The sequence below is a fragment of the Vipera ursinii genome (genome assembly GCF_947247035.1).
Source record: "Vipera ursinii genome assembly, chromosome: 1".
NCBI classification, from domain to species: Eukaryota; Metazoa; Chordata; class Lepidosauria; order Squamata; family Viperidae; genus Vipera; species Vipera ursinii.
In genome coordinates, this window is record NC_139512.1 from 242,838,082 (window position 1) to 242,860,860 (window position 22,779).

At 40.8% G+C, this 22,779-nt stretch overlaps 2 protein-coding genes across 4 annotated transcripts in view; one reads left to right on the forward strand and one right to left on the reverse strand.

Moving 5' to 3' along the window:
• Window positions 1-10,861, forward strand: part of ANKRD6 (ankyrin repeat domain 6) — an 81,176-nt gene extending 70,315 nt beyond the window's left edge. For 2 of the 3 annotated variants that reach the window (XM_083373608.1, XM_083373607.1), the window contains 8 exons: window positions 179-256; window positions 1,359-1,463; window positions 2,734-2,889; window positions 4,070-4,249; window positions 5,667-5,819; window positions 7,335-7,445; window positions 8,993-9,311; window positions 9,909-10,861. In XM_083373608.1, the coding sequence (XP_083229734.1) occupies window positions 179-256; window positions 1,359-1,463; window positions 2,734-2,889; window positions 4,070-4,249; window positions 5,667-5,819; window positions 7,335-7,445; window positions 8,993-9,311; window positions 9,909-10,468 (1,662 nt within the window). In that variant the 3' untranslated portion in view covers window positions 10,469-10,861. The remainder of the gene's footprint in view (window positions 1-178; window positions 257-1,358; window positions 1,464-2,733; window positions 2,890-4,069; window positions 4,250-5,666; window positions 5,820-7,334; window positions 7,446-8,992; window positions 9,312-9,908) is intronic. The other variant, XM_083373609.1, reaches the window with a different exon arrangement.
• Window positions 10,862-17,587: 6,726 nt separating this feature from the next.
• LYRM2 (LYR motif containing 2) lies at window positions 17,588-21,805 on the reverse strand. Its single transcript, XM_083348145.1, has 3 exons — window positions 21,691-21,805; window positions 18,811-18,951; window positions 17,588-18,013 (listed from the first exon to the last, which is right to left on the reverse strand). The coding sequence occupies exons 1-3, from the start codon at window positions 21,733-21,735 to the stop codon at window positions 17,933-17,935; spliced, it is 267 nt and encodes an 88-aa protein (XP_083204271.1). The 5' UTR covers window positions 21,736-21,805; the 3' UTR covers window positions 17,588-17,932.
• Window positions 21,806-22,779: the final 974 nt, after the last annotated feature.

The window sequence follows — 22,779 nt, forward strand, 5'->3', positions numbered from 1 at the left end:
AAAGACTAGACTAAACTGGGGAATTAGAAAAAAATCACCTGGTAGCTATCCATCCCTTTCACTTTTAAGAACCTCAGCTCAAAAGGAGTCTTTTGTGTCAACTGTTTAAAAATGTCCAGGCTTTTCTGAACTTTCTTGATGATTTTGGAGGAGCACAAACCAACCTTTTCTATTACAGGCTGGCCAGACCCCCCTGGAAGTTGCCCGGGAACATAACAACCCTGAAATTGCTCTTCTACTTACTAAAGCCCCTCAGGTACATCATGTGCCATGGCTGAATTGAAAACTTAATTTTACAGAAATACTTGGAAGTGAACATTTCTTACAAAAATGTAATTATGAGTACTAGATATCTGTTCACCCTCTAAAGTGGATTCATTGAAAGGAGACTTGTTAGACGCAACTAACTTAAAATTCCAATAGATCTACTCTTAATCGGGGTCAAAGTAAGATCTGGGCCCAGTTTAAACTTTCTGGCACATAGAGTAGGGGTCCCTAACTCCCGGCCCGTGGACCAGTATCGGGCTGTGGTATGCCAGCAACTGGTCTGCACAACAAGCAAAAACCCATCTGCAGGATGCAGCACACAAAAGCATGCACCCTCCAATCTGCGGAAAAACCTCTCTCCACAGAACCAGTCCCTGGTGCCCAAAAGGTTGAGGACCTCTGACATAGAGAAATTAATCCTAAATATTATGTTGCTATATATAAGTATTCAATGCAGATCCTAGCCTACATTCTCCATCTTGCTCCGTACTCATTTACGTAGCTGGTTCAACATTGTATTGTGTCCATTCTGCTTGTTAGTACTACTTTAAATAAACAACAGAGTTTAAACTTTAGTCCCTGCCCTACAACAGGTCACTTAGTGATCATCTAAAGATACGGTGGGCCTCCCTGAGAGTTTACAACTGTTTGCAGGGTCCCACTGTCATGTGACCGTGTTTTAAAATGTTCCTGTGGAACCCAGCACTTCTGATTTTCAGCAAAACTGTGCCCAGAGCAAGTTAATCGGCTCACTGACCAACCACTGCATTGGCTTAATGACATGGTGATTCACTAAATGACCATTGCAAAAAAGGTTGTAAAATCAGGTCAGTTATGTTGTTGATCTGATCTACAACCATTGTTGAGTTACAGCCATGATGGGCAGGCTCAAGGACTACCTGTAATTAGGCAATAAAGGGCTGGATTCAAACCTGAACCCAGAGGTTTCATTGATTATGAGAGGTATTACAATTTAATAGGATTTAATTTGGTTGCAACTATCTTAGCTCAGTTTAGGTTTAGCGAGTCTTTTTGAAGCTTAACTTTAGATCTGGTTCTGTCATCTTAATGAAAAACTTTGCTGAATATAGATTTCACGCTTTAATCGTGGAAGGAGCCTGAGGAAGAAAAGGGAGAGACTCAAAGAGGAAAGACGTGCTCAGTCTGTGCCACGTGATGAAGTGGTGCAAAGCAAGGTATAGCCATTTCTGTTTCTTTAGGAGGGAAGGAAAGCAGCACCAGAATCGAAAGACTGTAACTATAGCAACTGTGGTTACTCTAACCACTTGAAACTTTATGGATTTGCCACGGGTGTATCTGTTGTGTCATTGTATGAGAAGCACCTTGAGCCAACTATTAGTATTCATGATTGTAAGCCGAGTCCTGCCTCTTGTTGCTGGTCCTCTGCTTGGAATTTGTGCAGTACCGTGATCAAGACTACCCATAAAACGTGAAAGGAAAAATGGAGATCTGTCTATGAAGATTCTCAGTCATCCAGGTTATGGTTGTCCCAAATATACTTTTTCTTTTCTTTTTAAAAAGATTTTTTTTCTCTTACATACATATATTAATTTTTCAACCACCGTGCTGTCTGGATTCAAAAGCGCTAATACATAGTCAATTCCTAATCCTTGGTTCTTTCCTCTAACCACTTGTAGAATGAATCCCAGATTTGGTAATATTCTTTTTCTTCTTTATCTTTCAATCTCATACTTAAATCAGTCCATCTCTGCGCATTCCAATATTTTTAAAATTATTTCTTCCTCTGGTGGTAATCCTTCATATTGTGCAAAGACTATTCTTGCTGCTGTTGTGATGTGTAGAATCAAATATAAGCTTTGTTTATTAATCTTTCCTGGCATTATTCCTAATAAGAAAAGTTCAGGTTTAAATTCAACATGTTCTCCCAACATTTTTTCTAACCAGGCATGTATCTTTTTCCAATTAGCCTTTGTTTGCCACATGTCCACCAAATATGATAATATGTGCCTGAGTTATGTTTACATTTCCAGCATCTATCTGACATATTTTTAAACATTTTTGCTAATCTTGCTGGTGGCAAGTGCCATCTATAAAACATTTTATATAGATTTTCTTTATACCAAGTTGACATTGTCAATTTATAATTTCTCTCCCATAATTTTTGCCATTTTTCTAGTTCTATATTATAACCAAAATTTTTCACCCACCTTATCACTGTTTAACTTGTTCACTTTCCACCCCCAAAATTAACAAAAAAATTATACATCTTCTTAATTAATTTCTCATCAGAAGTTAACAATATCTTATCAAATACAGTTTGTTCCCCAAAGATGCTTTTTCACGAGGCCACTGGACTTCAGAGCTGAAGAAGCTTCTTGGATGAGAAGTGAAACATCTTTAAAAAAAACAACCCAAGAAAATTCAGTGGCCTCGTGAAAAAGCATCTTTGGGATGAAAGTGGAGATCCATTTTGTTCTTGCCTAGATGTGCTTGTATTTGGAACAGGATAGTGCTTCTGCTGCTGAAGACACCCCTAGCAGTGATCCTGCTCAAGGGGCTGGTGACTTGAAAAATGAAAGCCAATTGCCTTCATCGGAGCAAAGAGAGAAGAAGAGTAAAAAGAAGAAACCAGGAGAAAAGGTATATTAGTGGGTGGACCTCAACAGAGACACAGTGGTCTTTTGAGGCAGGCAGTGTGTTTTTCACCTTCTATCAAGAGTGTGTGCTTCTTTCCTAGGCTTTTGTTAGTCTTTGCCAAAAGCATCCAACCCTAACAGACTCAGCCATAATTTCATATTTTAAAAAAATATATCTAATAGTGCAAATCAGTGCAAGAAGGTTTATAGAATGTGAAGAGTAGTTAATAGGCTGTATAGGCACAGCTTTGCTAGCTAACCATTATTTCAAGCACATTTTTCCAATCCACGAACATGTATTGCAAATAGAAACAAAGCTTTGGTGGTAATTCAAATGTAATTAATTAAATTAAAATAGCTCAATGTAATGGAGACCTTTTCAGCAGCTGAGGGGAGGAAGGAAGGAGAGGACTTGATACACATCAGCCTTGCCTCTTCATTACAATAAATCAATATCATGGACATAGATGCACCTATTATGGGCAACATTAGAGAGAATAATAAATAATATTCTAGGTGTTACTTTTAATTTCATTAAAAAATACAGGATACATAAATTGGAATGCAGGCTGTGAATTAGGGTTGTGCAAATACAGTTGGTCCAGCTCCAAATTAAGGCACATATAATTTGGAAATTTTGTTCCATACATAGAACAAAGCAGAGCTGTTTTGTTTCATGCTGAGATGGAGATATGGTTGTTCTAGGCAGAAATAATTTGGAAGGTGTGTTTGCGATGGCAAGGATGGGGGAAAAAGCCAAGAACATTAGAGGTAGTGACAGAGAAGCAGGAAAGGAAGATACTGATGAAGGGATCATGTGGGTTGATGGGAGATTTCATGCTGAGTCATTGGTGATGGAAATTGAGGGAACGAGGGAAAGGAAACGCTGAGAAGCTCCGGAATCAGATGGTGGTAGGATAGGATAGGCTTTTCTTAAAAATCACTTCACCTGGAATCCAGAAACACCAAAACATTCTGGGTTTAGTTTCTGCTGAACTCTAGATTCAGATCATATTTTCTGTTTTGTTGGATCCCCTTCTGGGAGTCAACTGTGACATTACATACATCTGATCATGAGTTTCAAAATTTAGCTAATAAAAGTAAACAGGTTAAAAAAGAGAGAGAGAGCCCAATTGTTTTGTTTGCTGATAAAAATGCTGTTTCTTCCTTTCCTTAAAAATTAGGTATTGGCACTTTCTGATCCTTTACCCCCAGCGGATCAGCAGATACCTCCTGGTCCACAGCAAAACCCAACAAAACGCAGAAGCAAGCATCGCTGTGCATCTCCACCACCGCCACCCCATGAATTCAGGGCCTATCAATTATATACTCTGTATCGTGGAAAGAATGGAAAAATCATGCAGGTATAAATCTTGGAGCAGAATATTGCTGGGGTAGTGGAGGAGTAAAGGATCTTCAAGGAAGTTCTGTAATTTATAGGAAATCATTGTGTTTGTGCTTTAAGAAGAGGGCTTGATCAGAGGAATATGAATGTGCCTTCATGACTAAATTATTTAGCTTTCTGAATTATTTCTTGGTGGCAAACACAGTGTTTCCTTAAGAAGAATTAGACAATGAAGATACCTGATTTGGAATCTACTTTTTAATTTTGATTGGTGGCAGAACTTTTGAAAGATTTAAGTAAGCAACATAAGTTTGTAGTCCTGGTAAGAATTCCTTAATACTCTTTGGTCCTAGGATTTTTTTTTTAAAGTTCTTGTTTCTTGAGGGTAAAAGAATAGTTTTGTTGGCCCTCTTTAAGCAAGGCATCACATAGTACTTAAAACATGCATGGATTTCACCTCCCAGAAGCCCACACGTCTGGAAGACTCCACTGTTGAGAAACATCAGGGCTAGATCACAAGTATGACAATGAAGTACATTGATATTGTGTCATATATATCATGTATTTCTAAAACAAATGAATTTTTACACTTTTGTATCAACTGAGTTATTTAAACCGTTAGCTGTACTTTTGCATCTTCAAAACAATATGAGGGGTGAGAGAAAGATGCAAACTCTGTAAAAGACTTCATAATCTTACAGAACTGGGGCCTAGGGTGTAATCTGAGGTTCATATGAGTCCTTTTAATACATAAATAGACTCATACAGAGGATGCCATAAAAGTATTTCAGTGTCACGTTTATAGCAATGTCTTTGCTATAAAAAGTTATATGAAGCCTCACAATAACACACACACACACTTAAGGGAATAATGCAGTCAGGTGTTCCAATCAATGAGATGACAATCAAATATGAGTTTGAAGATCCGTCCCCTATAAAAACTAATGCATATTGACTGCCACCATTGGATTCTTCATCTCATGTCATGGACCTCAGAAAAAGGGTTGTCAATATTCAAAAAGTTAGAAAACCAAACAATGGGGAACATGCAAAACAAATGCTACTCCTTTTAGGATTGCTTATCCAACAAAAATCATGCTAAGAATAAAGCATACAACACTCCAAAACAGAAGAAACATGAAGAAATGGCTCAGTTCCAAAGGGTTCACCAACTTTAGCGTACCTCTGTACCATGTTTTTTTTATTTCCTGTGTTATTAATGTCATAAAATTAATGCCAATAAATTCCCTTAGCTGGGAACTGTAGTTCAAATTTATTTTTAAACTGCATGGATGCATATTTCCTTTTCCCCATTAATTTGCTTCCACGAGGCCCCAATCCAGCGCTGTCTTCTGATTGTCTTTGCTTATATTAGCAAAATGTGTTTGTTCAGAGAAAGATGGTTATGCATGTGTGTATCTGGTCATTTCTGATAGGCACCTATAAATGGATGTCGTTGTGAGCCCCTAATACATAAAGTAGAGAACCAGCTGGTAGCTGCTATGGAAGAAATAAAAGCTGAGTTAGTAGCAGTGCAAGATAAGATGAACAGCAAATTAGGACAGATGGAAAATAAAACACAACATCAGGTAAGGAAGAATTAAGGGATGCAATGTTTCCCAAAATGTGGGATTTATGAGGAAAACAGATGTAGCAGCATTCACTGGTTCACTGCCTATCATCACCATGTAAAACACATTATATGATATGAGAGCAAAGCTGTTTTTAATCTGATATGGTTGCCACAATGTGGAAATTTATTTTCTGCTGCCTTCGCTTAGGAAGCACAAGCGGTAGGCCGGCCAATCTTCCTGTCTTACAGCTCTCATTATTACACAGCACATTTAGAAAGATCAGCGCTGGGCTTCAGGGTTTGGTGATCATGGTCTACACAACAGATTTCCTGATGTTAGGCCATAGCCACTAAACCCTGAAGCACAACACTACCCAACTGACACTAGCCATGAAAGCCAAACCAGGTAATCATTGCTTACTAACTGCCTTATTTAACAACCATTGGAAGTTACAACAGTATTGAACTTCACAACCAATACCTGCATTTACATCCTTTGCAGTATCACTCAATCCCATAATCGCCATTAGGGTCAGTATACATTGTCCTATGCTGATCTGTTGTTTTTTCCCCCCTCCCATCTCTTTGAGTTGAGGGATTCTAGAGGAGATTGCAAGAGAATAAGCAGGCATACAATGTAGAATACACTGGGCTGTATAGTGCACTCACAGCTGGCGGCCCAATGCATTGCTTTCAGTATATATTGCCCATTGTATGTCTGCTTACTCTCTTGAAATTCCTTCCTGTACAATGAATGTAAGTACACACGTGCGTATAGATGTATATACATAATACTCCCAAAGTCCTTCTGCAAGAATCTGTTTTTACTACTTCTGGCAGGCCATTGCAAGCAAAAGGGAAGATGTGAAATTAGTCAGATTTACTCTCGTCAGTTTTGAGCTGGCTATCCAAGGGGCCAGGGTCCACACTCCAAAGGCCGGGTGAGAGAGGAAGAAAGGAAAACATAGCCATGACCACAATTTCTCATTTAGTGAGTGCTTCACTTAGTGAGAAATCTTAGTGGCAGAGTTGTCAATCCCAGTTGTGGTTATTAAATGAGGACTATCTACATACGACTTGGAAAGAAATTGGCCCAGTTCATACCTATGATAAGCTAAGTTTTAAACAGAAGCTTACTGAATAAACTACATTGCCTGGACTCACACATTTGGGCTAAAAAAGAAATTATATTCTAGCTTAGCATAATGTGTAAACCTAGTTGTATGTGTGTATAAGAACGTACATCTCTATGTATGGCAAGTGGACAGATAGTCGAAATCTTCAGTTACTGAAAGAAGTAATACATTCTTTCCTTCTTTCTTTTACTTGTGGGCACATCTGTAGCTAAAATTTGAAATAACTTTTAGTGTGTACATTTTTGAAATACTGAAATAACTGTTTTTAGTCACGCTGCTTCATTAAAAGTGCCCTTTTCAGATGTACCGGTATTGATCTAATTGCTCGATGTATAAGTTTTAGTCAACGATTGCAAAGATACCATTTCTGAACGAACCTTTTGGTTCCACTGCAGCTCCGTGTTTTAGACAAATTAATGGCAGAGAGGCTGTCAGCAGAAAGAGTAGAATGTCTTCATCGTCTTCAGCACGCTGAGTTGGAAAGAAACGAAGGGGAGAAACGCCAGGTAGGTTACTACATTTGTTGAAGTGAACACACAATAAGATGGCGGAACTTTGGGGAAGAAGAGCTTCAGTAATGAGGAACTTTTGTGGTGTGAAGCACAATTTAGGTACGGCTACTTAAGAGGCCTCGTGTGGCTCCTTAGAAGTCCTTTCAGGATCTTCTAAGCATGGGTGGTGCCCAGAAGATTATTTCCTGGGAAACCTTCAAGGGTTTTGAAACAATTTTGTAAGCCTTCGAGTAGCAGCAATTGTACTCCAGAAGCAGGGGGGGGGGTACTTTGCCAATTACTTGAGGGATGAATTATGTGAAATGAGGAGGAATTTGTTAATAGTGCATATGTGAAATAAAGAAAGTAATTACAAATTTTTGAAAGCAACAAAAGAACTCTGGCTATAGTGGAAAGTTTTTCTTCCGAGAGGGGTTAAATTAGGTTGCTGAAATCAAAGCATTTCAACGTAACTTTTGATAATTTTTCTCTGTAGTATGTCTTTTCTTCTTGCTGTTGAAAACATATTCATCATCAAACATTTTAGTAAAATGTTGCCTGTATACTGATTCTTAGGGATGGGGTGTCTATATACACTTGTCTTCTAAATTGATGCAGGTAGTCTTTGACTTAAAACAGTAATGGAACCTGGACATTACAGCCGTAAGTCATGACAGTCATTAAGCAAGGCACCCACGAGATCACCTTGCTTAATGACTCCCATCCCCCCTCTATCCAATGCAGTTGTTGAGCAGAGCATGGAATGCTTCAGAGGTGGAGACCTAGTCCAGGCCCAGGTCTATCAAGACTCTCCCACCCCAAAGCATCCAGGGCTCTGCTTCTTGCCCCCTGGGATCCACACTAACGTTTGGCCTGCCTTCCCACCCCACTGGGTCCCACACCCTCCTCCCCATCCCATTGCAGATCACCTTCTATAGCTCTCCTGGAAGCTCTGGAGAACGTGTGGGCAAGGAGAGCAAGCCTCTCCACTCCTTTGTCTCCCTAAAGGCTGCATGACTCCTTCCTGGGCGCAGGCACCATTTTGGCAGAGAAACCAAGAGGTCAAGGGGCTCAATTGCACCCAGAATTTTAAAGACTTCATGGGGCCTTGGGATTACAGGTTGTGGGTCCTCCTATTGTATCTCAGCACTTACCATATAATTCTATGGAATCTTTTGTGATTAATGTAACTCAGGAGTGTCAAACTGCCATCCCGCGGGTCGGATGCATCGTAGCGAAAACCGGGCCCACCCGATTGCTGGCAATGGCAAAAAAGTCACAATACGTCGTGACATGTCACGTGACGTTGTGAGTTTGACACCCCTGATGTAACCTATTGTCAAAGGTTGCAGTGGCAAAGTTTTGGTATCAGCAAATTGGCATCTATATCCAAGCAAGTTGGCAAGAATACAATATTAAATGGAAGATTAATAGAATAATATTTTTTTTCAGCCAATAACCTTTGGTTCAAAAGTATGTTGGTACAAAATATAAGAGTGGCTGAGAATTGAGAGAGATATCATTTGATGCACTCTGATAGATACATGGAATTCTTTTTACAGCTGTCTTTGGTAGGTGAATTGAAAGCCTGGTGCCTGCTAAAAATTCAGAATTTAGAAATGAAGCTCTCTGGAGATTCTAGATCTTCAAGACCAAAATCCACTCTGTCCACATCTGAGTCTCTGTCAGAGACTCTGGATACAGAAAACCTTCACACTACAAACGACTGTAAAACTCACCAAACCCCACCACAGTCAAATGGGTCCCATCATCCTTCTGGCATTGTGAGCCTCTCAGAAGATACAGAACGGAGTGGAATGCCAGTCACGGAGCAAAGCTTTGGAAAGAAGCATTTTGTGGTTCAGCAAGATAGCACCTCAGGTAATTTTGTTTTCTCATTTTAGCAATTTTCAGTTGGACATCTATGCTGATCTGCTACACTGAAACCTGGGGGGGGGGTCAATCTAAATTTTGCTCTGTATTTATTTTTATTTTTGATACTAGGCATCTTGCTTCTCAACCTGTACGGTTAAAACCTCCTTCATCACCACAGAAGAAAAACTGTGCTACTGTTAGAGCAGGAGTCCAGAATAATTTCAAGCAGTGGCCATCATTCTGCAATTCTAATGTTGCAAGTGCCAATTTCTTAAACGTTGTGAGCTGCTCGGTGTCATTGGGCTTCAAGCAGCCTATAAATTGCATGCATAAACGTTCAAGCAAGCAGGCAAGCAAGCCATTAAACATGTCACCGGTCTCCTAAGATCTCATTTGTTAGAAATATACAGATCTCAAGAGATTTCAATCATTATTCCAATTGCCTTTAACAAGACAGAGGGAATTAGAAAAACCTTGGACCAAAACTGCATTAAGGAACTTTTTGAGTTTATCCCACTGCCGTCCTGCATTGGGGCTGTGATTCTCATCCTCCTGTTTGGCCTGGGCTTTTCTCAAAATTATTTGTTATCTTTCTGTTTACAGGAACAGAGCAACAGTTAGTGGGTGGTGCTGTGCCGCCTCCTTCTGCAGCATCTCCTCAAGTGGTTAGGCCAAAGGAGAAAGCAGGTTTCAACAGATGGCAGCAAGAACTGCCAGCAGTGGAACACTCAGCTTCCAAAATGAGGCATGTCAAAGTACAAGCTGTTTTGCAGGCCTCTCCTGAATGCACAAAGGCAGAATCACAGAGTGGCTGCTTGGTAGACAAAGGGACTCAAACGAAGAAAGCAAGTAAAAGCGGTCAGTTGAAGCACAGGACCCACCAACCAGTAGAAGCTCCATCTGGGCAGCACCCGCCTTCCGCCTCTGAAGGAAAGGGGCGCGCTCCTCAGCTGACAGGCACGTCTCAAGCTCTGGAAATTACTCAGTACTTCTTTGAGGCGGTGTCGAGTCAGATGGAGAAGTGGTATGAGAGAAAGATAGAAGAAGCTCGTTGCCAAGCTGACGAGAAAGCTCAGGAAGATAAAACTGTCCTTAAAGAACACATCAAGAGTTTAGAAGAGGAACTGCAGAAGCTAAGGACTAAAGTCCAGAAGGAAAACTAGCCCTTGCATGGCTCAAAAAAAAAAAAAAAAAAAAGACACGTTGCTGTTTTCACAAACTCTGCTGAAACAATATCAGGGCAGGGAATACTTATGAACTATTTCACTCATGTTGAACTTATGCCTTTAAAGATGAGACAGTATCCATGAAATTATTCGAGGAGACCAGTTTTCCTAAGCCAACACTTTGTTGATAGGCAAAATGTTGTTTTAGTTCTAAGTAGTGCTAGTTGTGATACTAATTCCGGGTAGAATGCGTTTGTTACCTATTGGTGCCCCTCAGATACACTGTTGGGAGTGAGTGAATGTCTATTCTTGTTTTTCAGTCCCTGTGCCATTTTGTGAATTCTTTAAAGTTTGATTATTTTATAATAAACTCTTTTATTACATATGAAACATTTTTTTAAGTTAAGAGCATTTTTTATAGTATTGAGTATAGCATTTTTTTATAGTATTGGTATTTTTATTTAGTATGAGCTCGTATCTGAACACTGGATATGTTTTTGGGCACTGGTTACCTGAACACTTGATATGTGTACAATGGGCACAGTAGTGTACAAGTTACGACCCTGTGAAGAAGACTGAGTTGAGAGCAATTGGTTTAAAATCATCCACTGAGCTTCCGTGGCTGAGGGTGCACTAGAACCTAGGACTCCTTACTTCTTACCCAATATCTTAACCCTAACAACTGAGTTGAATTTTGAAAATTGCAAACAGTGGCCAACATCAGAAAGACTATTTTCTTCTATACCAGGGGTCTTCAAACTTGTCCCTTTTATGACTTGTGGACTTCAATTCCCAGAATTCCTCAGCCAGGCACGCTGGCTGAGGAATTCTGGGAGTTGAAGTCCACAAGTCATAAAAGCAGGGCTTTTTTTGTCATAGAAATGCCCAGAACGGAGTTCTCACTCCAGCCCACTACACAGGATTATTCTTGTAGGAAAAATAAGAAAAATTGGAGAAGGAAGCAATATATTCACCAACTTGAGTTATTTATAAAAATAATAAAGGTGGGATGTAAGTAATTAAATAACTTAATATTACCTTTTTTGATTCATACATAAATACTAACCATCATGTAATTTACTTTTGGTTTAGCAAAATGTGTGAACTAATTTGCTATGATTTATAAATTATCATATTTTGACTTCAGTCTTTACATTAAATCAGGGCTCTTCAAACTTGGCTTTTATGACTTGTGGACTTCAATTCTCAGAATTCCTCAGCCAGGCATGCTGGCTGAGAAATTCTGGGAGTTGAAGTCCACAAGTCATAAAAGCAGGGCTTTTTTTGTCATAGAACGCCCAGAACGGAGTTCCGGCACCTTTGGAACCTTGTAGCCTTGTAGGGTAGGCAAGGCGGGTTATATGACGTGAGTTCCAGCACTTTTTTTTTTTACTAAAAAAAAAGCACTGCATTAAAAAGGCCAAGTTTGAAGACCCCTGTTCTATACCTTACAAGACTTTGTGAATCTCAAGTACTCCCAGCCCTAACAACTTTATGTATGGAGATTTATTTCACATTCTGGAGCTTCCCAGGGGATCACTTTGACTAGACCATTCAGTTGCAGTGTTGACTAGGGCAGGGGTAAGGAACTTTGGCTTTTATGACTTGTGGACTTCAATACCCAGAATTCCTGAACCAGCCATGCTGACTCAGGAATTCTGAGAGCTGAAGTCCAACAAGTCATAAAAGAGCCAAGGTTGCCTACCCCTGGATTAGGGAGACTTGCTGTACTCAAGACGGAGGAAGGAATTGAAAATAGGCTTTGCGCGCCTCTTCTCATGCTAAAAAGCTGACTGATGTGCAGTTAAGAATGATGTTAATTTGGTTGGATACAGGTAATCCTAAACTTACGACCACGACCACAATTTCTGTTGCTAAGCAAGTTGCTGTTAAGTGAATTGTGCCCAGTTTTACAATCTTTTTTGCCTGGTTGGTAAGTGAATTGTGCAATTGTTAAGTGAATCCAGCTTTCCCCATTGACTTTGTATGTTGGAAGCTGGCAAAGAAAGTTGCAAATGATGATCACATGACCCCAGGATGCTGCGTCTCTCTCTCTCTCTCTCACACACACACACACAGTTGATTGTAGGGATGCAACCATCAGAGTCTGCCCTCACTTGCTCCTACATTTCTTGTTGTGTTGCTTACATCAATCGACAATTCTGTTAATATTTACCAGCTCTTATTTAAGTTGTATTATGAAACTATCCCTTACATTGATCAGCTTGGATAGCAGACAGGGTACTATGGGCTAGATCCTTACCATAGGGGCTCAACAAGATCCTGGTCGATCTTGTTAAGATTGGTTTTCCACATACCCACTACCAGCCACTTTTTATTTGTTAGATTTTTATCCAAACTTTATGATTTTATAACTCAAGGCGGTGAACACGCATACTACTACTTCCTTCTCCTATTTTCCCTACAACAATCCTGTGTGGTGGGTTGGGCTGAGACAGACTAATTGACCCAAAGTCAATTACGGTAGTTAGTTTTCCAGCCTCAGGTGGGATTAGAACTCACAGTCTCCTGATTTCTAGACCACTACACCAAACTGGCTCTTTTTTGAGCTTTTATGCTTCCTGAAACAAATAATTGCCAAGTGGAATACATACCTCAGTATTTTATGCCAGTAGAACTGTTTATAATAATCCTGGAACAAAAGGCTGTTTCCAGAGTATTTTCATTCTTATTTATAGAATATTCTGGTAAGACTAGGAAGATCCTTACTAATATTAAATTGTGACGCAAAATAATGTCATTCCTTTTAAGTTATTGCAATACATTTTGATTTAGGAATTAGAAGGTATGTGATCAAAATAGAAGAAAACCAGTCCTGATTCTAATGCCAAGACTTGAATTTGGAACTAAAAGCAAAGTCTCCCAGCCCTCAAAGATGCAGAAAACCGGAGATTTATGTCTAATCTGTCAAAATAGTACTGTAGTCACCTTTCAGGGAAGAGTAATGAATGGGGATGATGCTTTGTGGCATTGAAATCTAACTAAGGTTGCAGAACTTCAGCTGTGCCAGAATAAAGAATGCTTTATATTATATATGATATATTTAAGGCAACTCAAAAGGCTTAGCCTTGCTGCAATAATTTTGCTAATATCACTGTCAATATCCTGTCTTTTTATGATTCCTTGACTGGACTGGACCGGACTGGACTGGATTATGGCCTGCACTGCACCTCTTGAAAATGGGACCAGACTGCATATTCTAACCCTGAGTGTTGCTTTATAACTCTACAACACTGCCCTGCTGCTTCTAAACTGCAGTACTAATGAAAAAGTTTTACAGCTCAGCTCAATCAGTAATTCCCTGACAGAATTTTGCCATAATATAAAAAAAAAACATTGTTGTTGTTAGCTACGAAGTCGTGTCCGACCCATCGCGACCCTATGGACAACATTCCTCCAGGCCTTCCTGTCCTCTACCATCTTCTGGAGTCCATTTAAGCTCACGCCTACTGCTTCAGTGACTCCATCCAGCCACCTCATTCTCTGTCGTCCCCTTCTTCTATTGCCCTCGATCTTTCCCAGCATCAGGCTCTTCTCCAGTGAGTCCTTCCTTCTCATTAGGTGGCCAAAGTACTTGAGTTTTAGCTTCAGGATCTGGCCTTCTAAAGAGCAGTCAGGATTGATCTCCTCTAGGACTGACCGGTTTGATCGCCTTACAGTCCAAGGGACCCGCAGGAGTCTTCTCCAGCACCACAGTTCAAAGGCCTCAATTCTTTGGCGCTCAGCCTTTCTTATGGTCCAACTTTCACTGCCATACATTGCAACTGGGAAGACCATAGCCTTGACTATACGCACTTTTGTTGACAGGGTGATGTATCTGCTTTTTAGTGTGATGTCTAGATTTGCCATGGCTTTCCTCCCCAGGAGCAAGCGTCTTTTAATTTCTTGGCTACAGTCCCCATCTGCAGTGATCTTGGAGCCCAGGAAAATAAAATCTGTCACTACCTCCATTTCTTCCCCATCTATTTGCCAGGAATTGAGAGGGCCAGATGCCATGATCTTGGTTTTCTTAATGTTAAGTTTCAACCCAAGTTTTGCACTCTCCTTCTTCACACGCAACAAGAGGCTCTTTAGTTCTTCTTCACTTTCTGCCATTAGAGTGGTATCATCTGCGTATCTTAGGTTGTTGATATTTCTTCCGGCAATCTTAATTCCAACTTTTGATTCATCTAGCCCTGCCTTTCTCATGATGTGCTCTGCATATAAGTTAAATAGGCAGGGCAACAGTATACAGCCTTGCCGGACTCCTTTCCCAATTTTGAACCAATCAGTGGTTCCGTGTCCAGTTCTCACTGTTGCTTCTTGACCCGCATATAGGTTTCTCAAGAGACAAATAAGATGGTCTGGTACTCCCATCTCTTTAAGAACTTGCCAGTTTGTTATGATCCACACAATCAAAGGCTTTAGCATAGTCAATGAAGCAGAAGTAGATGTTTTTCTGGAACTCCCTAGCTTTCTCCATGATCCAGCGTATGTTGGCAATTTGATCTCTAGTTCCTCTGCCTCTTCGAAATCCTGCCTGTACTTCTGGTAGTTCTCGATCCACATACTGCTGAAGTCTAGCTTGTAGGATTTTAAGCATGACTTTACTAGCATGAGAAATGAGTGCAATGGTGCGATAGTTTGAACATTCTTTGGCACTGCCTTTCTTTGGAATTGGAATGTAAACTGATCTTTTCCAATCCTGAGGCCACTGTTGAGTTTTCCAAATTTGCTGGCAAATTGAGTGTAGCACTTTTACTGCATTGTCTTTTAAGATTTTGAATAGCTCACCTGGAATACTGTCACTTCCACTAGCTTTGTTGTTGCTCAGCTTTTCTAAGGCCCACTTCACTTCACATTCTAGGATGTCTGGCTCGAGGTCAGTGACCACCTCATTGTGATTATCAGGGACGTTAAGCTCATTATTGTATAGTTCTTCTGTGTAATTTTGCCACCTCTTCTTAATCGCTTCTGCCTCTGTTAGGTCCCTGCCATTTTGGTCCTTTATCATGCCCATTTTTGCATTAAACGTTCCCTTCATTTCTCCAATTTTCTTGAAAAGATCTCTGGTCCTCCCTATTCGATTGTTTTCTTCTATTTCTTTGCACTGTTCACTTAAGAAGGCATTCTTATCTCTTCTAGCTATTCTCTGGAATTCTGCATTCAATTGGGTGTATCTTTCTTTTTCTCCCTTGCCTTTCGCTTCCCTCCTTTCCTCAGCTATTTGCAAAGCTTCCTCAGACAGCCATTTTGCTTTCTTGCATTTCTTTTTCATTGGGATGGTTTTGGTTGCTACCTCTTGTACAATGTCGCGAACCTCTGTCCATAGTTCTTCAGGCACTCTATCAGATCTAATTCCTTAAATCTATTTGTCACATCTACTGTATATTCAACAGGGATATGATTTAATTCATACCTGAGTGGCCTAGCACTTTTCCCTACTTTCTTCAGTTTAAGCCTAAACTTTGCAAGGAGAAGCTCATGGTCTGAGCCACAGTCAGCTCCTGGTCTTGTTTTTACTGACTGTATAGAGCTTCTCCATCTTTGGCTGCAGAGCATATAGTCAATCTGATTTCTGTGTTGACCATCTGGTGATGTCCATGTGTAGAGCCGTCTCTTGGGTTGTTGGAAAAGAGTGTTTGCTATGACCATCGTATTCTCTTGACAGAATTCTATCAGCCTGTGCCCTGCTTCATTTTGTACTCCAAGGCCAAACTTGCCTGTTATTCCAGTTATCTTTTGGCTTCCTACTTTAGCATTCCAATCCCCCATGATGATAAGAACATCATTTTTGGTGTTAGTTCTATAAGGTGCTGTAGTGCTTCATAGAACTGGTCAATTTCATCCTCTTCAGCACTGGTGGTTGGGGCATAGACTTGGACTACTGTGATATTGAATGGTTTGCCTTGGATTCGAACTGAGATCATTCTGTCATTTTGAGGATTGTATCCGAGTATTGCTTTTCCTACTCTTTTATTGACTATGAAGGCTACTCCATTTCTTCTGAAGGATTCTTGCCCACAGTAGTATACCTGATGGTCATCTGAATTAAATTCACCCATTCCTGTCCATTTTAGTTCGCTGATACCTAAGATGTCAATGTTCAGTCTTGTCATCTCTTGTTTGACCACGTCCAGCTTTCCTTGATTCATGGATCTTACATTCCAGGTTCCTATGGAGAAAAAATCTTTACAGCATCGGACTTTCCTTTCACCACCAGACACATCCACAGCTGAGCGTCCTTTCGGCTTTGGCCCAGTCGCTTCATTCTTTCTGGCGCTACTAGTACTAGCCCTCTGCTCTTCCCCAGTAGCATATTGGACGCCTTCCGACCTGAGGGGCTCATCTTCCGGCGTCATATCGTTTTGCCTTTTGGTACTGTCCATAGGGTTTTCATGGCAAAGATACTGGAGTGGTTTGCCATTTCCTTCTCCAGTGGATCACGTTTTGTCAGAACTCTCTGCTATGACCTGTCCGTCTTGGGTGGCCCTGCACGGCATAGCTCATAGCTTCATTGAATTACGCAAGCCCCTTCGCCACGACAAGGCAGTAATCCATGAAGGGGAAAAAAAACAAACACATATATATTGCTTAATAGCAAATACACTGGTTCAGACCAAAAGATAAAAAAAGAGTACAAAACTGGATTTCTTATTTTTCTCTTTATAAGTAAACTTGCCTAAACAAATTGTAACAGAAGAGCCAGAGATATATAACAACATTTAATCCACTCCTTACTTGTCTATCCAAGTACAAGAAGTACTTCCATAAGCATGAACATAAAAGTTTTAGAGAGATAAAATTCACTGGCTATTTTGCTAAAACTTATGGCTGTAAATAAATGTACATACAGTAAACACTGACCAATTACTCATGTCAATATAAGAAATTTTGTCTTGTTTTTAGAAGAAAAAAATGCAACAATGAAGCCAGAAAGTACCAGAAGTCCATAGAACCCCCTTCAAATTTGACTGAAGCTATTCTGAAGTACCTTAATTACCTTGGAGATTCAATTCAATGAATCAGTTGGAAGGCATATTGTATCTCGTTAAACCATCCCTTCAAAGCTTTGTGCAGAACTGGTAAAGGTTCAGTTCTTTCCTTTGAAGAATTCTCTAGGTAAACAGCACATATAAGGGTAAATTGTTCCACAGCTTCGTGGTATTCTTGTATTTAAAAGTGCAATTCCTAAATGTAAGGTATCAATTTCCCTTTATCTACTTTGCATTTTTCACATTGTCCCGATGTTGCTGCTGTTGCTCGTTTTATTCCTATTGCACCTTAACCTTCAGGCTTATGGCATTTATACCATGACAAAGAATATCCAGCAGGTCTTCCGTCTGACTTTTGGGAAGTGTACACAGGACATCTTTGGCTTCTCAGTAGGGTTCCTCCCGCTTAATGTCCTTGCAGTTAGCTGCAATGAAAAATTGCTTTGACTTGTAAGCAGAATTAAGCCTAGGATTTTGCCAGTTTTAGTGCTCTCTCAAGCTCCTGAAGCTGTAGGTTGCCTTGAGTGATCATCATCTTAACTGTATCCTGTAAAAGAAGAAATGTCATACTTAGTAGGCAAGGTAATTTAAACAAATATATTTGTCAAATTTATTTGACCAGCCATCTGACAAAAAGTGACTCCAGGCATCATCATCATCATCATCATAATTTTATTTGTATACCGCCCTTCTCCCAAAGGACTCAGGGCGGTGAACAGGGCAATATATACTAAAATGCGAAGATACAAAAATTAAAAAAGATTAAACATAATGCCCAATACAAACAACAATAAATACAGTACGTTAAAACAAAATAAAACCCAAACCCATCAGGCCAGGCCGGCTTGTTCAAACAAGTAGGTCTTCAGATCACACCGGAAGGAGCGAAGGTCGGGCGCCATATACATATATTTGGGTATTTTCCCTCACCATTATTCAGCAAGGCAATGGATTTAGGCTATTCTCCATTCCAAGGACAGAATCCCAAACAGGATTTGCTTAGTTCACTTCGCTTACTTGAAATTAATTCCTGGACTCAGAAGTCTTAAATTCAAATTATATGCCATTTCAGTAGGCTCCAAATATTGGCTCTTGGAAACTCAGAAAAAAAAGGTAAATATGAAATCACTTTGTCTTTACCATAACCAGCTTTGGAAGTTCTTCTTTTAACGGGAATTAATATTCCAAAGTGATCCACAAGGAAGCAACTGCATAGCACCCGTAATACATTTTCCAATCCCTGTCTAATGTTCTAAGCAAGCTATATGGAAACCTGCCAGAAGGCAACGGGTCCAGCTACCAGCTGTAATGTTCAGGCCCATCAGATTTGGAGACCTCTCTTGCCTCATCTGTAGCCTCTTTATTCCTTTTGAAATCTTCCCGTGCCCAGTCTCTCATATACCGACGATCGGCTTCATTGGGGATCTGACGAATGGTCCTGAGGATTTTCCTGTATAACTGAAGAACCTGTTGTCTTCTCAGGAACTATCAAAGGAAACAAAGAATGGGCGTCTCACTTTTTGTCATAAGTCCAAGGTCTTCCCATCTGCTCCTTCAACAAAAAAACTGGAACCCAGTTAATTCACTTTCAAAAAGCCTTGAGGATCATATGCTTGAAAGGATCGGCAAAACTATTAACACGAACCTCAACTATCAAATTAATACATGCCTGCCCTCTTTAAAATTAAATTAAATTAAATTCATGTAATCATTAATGCTCTAGGTATTTTACTTCCATACTATCACTTTTCCTAATGCTACGTCAATTTATCTATTTGAAAGTTCAGTGCATCTGCCTGATCTGTCCATCTGAATGGGCCAAGATTGTATGGAGATCCATACCAGGGGCTACTGTCAGTCTTCACAAGTTTCATCAGAGGGAGCTTTAAATGCACTGTCATGACTACAACTTGACTTTTCTGTCTGTATTCTGCCCACCCTGTGTCCAGAGTCCCCTGAGGCCAGGCCAAAATAGCCATAGAGAACCATGCCCAGTGATCACACAGGAAGGTTCATGCTTGCACTAGCTAGCCTAACTGGCGAATAGGAGCTGAGCAGACTCCACAGCTGCTCATCATCATGGGGTCTGAATTGTCCACACACCAAAAACTGTGTTGGGGGAAAGAGGGAAAACATCCCTTAAAACTGGCATAGCTAAAGATGACTAAGTTGTAGGCTGAGGAGAGGAAAATGACTTTTACTGGTGCATGTTCATGCGGTGGACATAGAAAGATGAAGATACAGCCCTTTGTCCTCCACCCTCCCCAAAAGCTAATTTCCAATGTGAAAGATAGCTTAATCTTCCTCAATTTCTGTATGGTTCTCCCCTAAATCACAGAGAAAACTTTTGTGATAGCCATTAATTGCCAATAGCAGCATCCAAAACTGCACCGGTTCCTAAAACATAAAGTCTCAAGTTCATATTCATATAAATCCTACAGAAATATGAAATACTGACAAAGTACATAATAGCAGTTACATTACTTGTAATTTCGTGTTTGTGTGTGTATACACATACACAGGCTTTTGTGGTTACTTTGCCCTTCTAACTTAGCCAATTGCAGTTCACCATACATGACCATACTTTACTCCCCCCCCCCAAAAAAAAAGTTTTAATTTTGCTTTTCCAGAATTCTTCTTTAAAAAATTCTCCTTGGAAGCTTGCTCTGCATGTAGCATGCAGAAGCTTCCCAGGAATGATCTACTGAAGTGAGAATCAGTAAAGCAATTAATGCAAAGTAACAGGCTCTTTTGCTAGGAAAAAAATCCCTACATGTGTTGCAGCATAGTCCTCGACTTAGAAACAGTTCATTTAGTAACTGCTGAAAGTTACAATAACTGGAAATTGAAAACAAGTGATTTATGACCCTTTTTCACACAACTGTTGGCAGCATCCCCGTGGTTGTGTGACTAAAATTCAGATGCTTGACAATCGACTCATATTTACGACAGTTGCAGTGTCCTGTAATCACTGTGATCACCATTTGTGACCTTCTGACTAGCAAAGCCAAACTCACTTAGCAACTGTGTTAACAGCTGCAGTGATTCACCTAAACAACTGTGGCCAGAAAGGTCGTGAAATGGGTACAAAATTCACTTAACGGTCTCACTTAGCAACGGGACTTTTGGCCTCAATTGTGGTCGTTAAGTCGAGGACTACCTGTACATACATTCCAAACCAAAGCAGCAGCCCACAGATTCTGTAAATGGAAGAAACGGAGGTTTTCGAAAAGGAAGATACATCATCAGAAGAAGGCTCCGCTAACGCGACTGGGGAGCGAGCAGACAACCGGCCTGCAACTAGAAAGGGTACAGAGAAGAGCAACCAAGATGATTAGGGGCCTGGAGGCTAAAACATATAGGGAACGGTTGCTGGAATTGGGTATGTGTAGTTTAATGAAGAGAAGAGTGAAAGGTGACATGATAGCAGTGTTCCAATATCTCAGGGGCTGCCACAAAGAAGAGGGAGCCAAGCTATTCTCCAAAGCACCTGAAGGCAGGACAAGAAGCAACGGATGGAAACTAGTCAAGGAGAGAAGCAACCTAGAACTAAGGAGAAACTTCCTGACAGAACAATTAACCAGTGGAACAACCTGCCTCCAGAGGTGGTGAATGCTCCAACACTGGAGGTTTTTAAGAAGCGACTGGACAGCCATTTGCCTGAAATGGTACTATAGGGTTTCCTGCCTGAGCAGGGGGTTGGACTAGATGACCTCCAAGGTCCCTTCCAACTTATTATTATTATTATTATTATTATTATTATTATTATTATTATTATTATTATTATTATTATTATTATTATTAATAATAATAATAAAATAACAATAATAATAATAATAATAATAATAATAATAATAATAATAATAATAATAATAATAACAACAACAACAACAACAACAACAACAACCGCTGGGGTGCCGAGCAATGGCCCGAATCAAGTATCCGGCCAGAAGCAGGGCGCTGGCCGGGAGGCTGCCGCAGCGGTCAAGGAGCCTCTTTCCACCGCCAGACCTCCTTCCGAGTGGCGGTTTCCAGGCCCGGAGCCTCCTTTTCAGATTGCACCAAAGCATTCTGTACTCGTCAGGCTCGCCCAGGCTTCCGCCCAGCGCCGTTTACGAGGCGCCCAAAGGCAGAGGGGCCGCTTCGGCGGCTGTTCAGGAGCGAGGCGGCTGCGAAGACCGAGAGGAGGCCGAACTGCCGACCCCTGGCGCGGTCTCTTCCTACCTGCTTCAGGCTTAAGGCGGTCGGGGGTAGCCGGGAGGCCGCCATGGCTCAGGCTCCCGCCTTTCGGCCCTTTTGGACTGGCGGGGACTCTTTAGCGCCACGCGCGGAGGCGGCGGGCCAACGCCGCCTGCTTGGTGCCGGCAGCCGCTGGCGAGGGATTTCGGAGTAACTCCCTCTTCCGTCACTTAGCAAGCCTGAGTGGCAGGTGTCCGGGTGGAGGGTGAAAAGAAAGACACGTGTTTAGCAAACGTGTCATGAAAGCACGTCGGGAGCTGCGCGCTGCGCTTTCCTCCTGAAGTAGGCTGAACGCTTCAGTTATAAATCAAAGGAAAGCGTAAAGACAACCCCCCCCACACTTATTTATAGAATAACAATTGGACAATCATAACTAAAAAAATCACCCAGAATAAAACCAGAAGTGCAGTTTGACGCTATTACTTAAGTCTTTATCAATATTGCAATTAGATTTTCTGGTTAGAATCGGCACAGGGGCAATCGAGGGCTGCAGAGCAGATTCTTCTTCCAGAGCGGCGTGGTCGTTTTTTTTACATAATCCCCTACATTGAAAAATGCTCAACAAAGCTAAGCCGTAAACGTGCCTTTTTAAGCCAAGAATCCTTTTATGAAGAGTTGTTGAAACTGCTATTATTTACTTATGCCAGGGTACTTTAAGGCTTGTGGACTTCAATTCCCAGAATTCCTCAGCCAGCTTTGCTGGCTGAGGAATTCTGGGAGTTGAAGTCCACAAGTCTTAAAAGTTGCCAAGGTTGAGGACCCCTGACTTATGCAATCTTTTGAATAATTAACCTGAATGTCCTATCTTGGTAAACTTAAGAAACGTTGCTTAGAGCTGGAAGGGACCTTCTAGTCCAGAGTTGGAGGTCTTCTAGTCCAGCCCCCGGTTCAAACAAGAAACCCTACCATTTCAGACAAATGGTTGCTAATCTTTTATTAAAAACTTCCAGTGATGGAGTACCCGCTCCTGAAGGCAAGCTCTTCCAGATTGTTTTGACAGGAAATTTCTCCTTAATTCTGGGTTGCTCCTCTCCTTGATTAGTTTCCATTGCTTCTTGTCCAGCCTTCAGGTGC

Bases quoted from the DNA above. Each gene is read 5' to 3' on its own strand.
- LYRM2 (XM_083348145.1), bottom strand. From the start codon at position 21,735: ATGGCGGCCTCCCGGCTACCCCCGACCGCCTTAAGCCTGAAGCAG. The intron at 18,952-21,690 runs GTAGGAAGAGAC...TTCCTTTGATAG, and splicing joins CCGCCTTAAGCCTGAAGCAG to TTCCTGAGAAGACAACAGGT. The intron at 18,014-18,810 runs GCAAGAGAGGTC...CTTCTTTTACAG, and splicing joins ATAAAGAGGCTACAGATGAG to GATACAGTTAAGATGATGAT.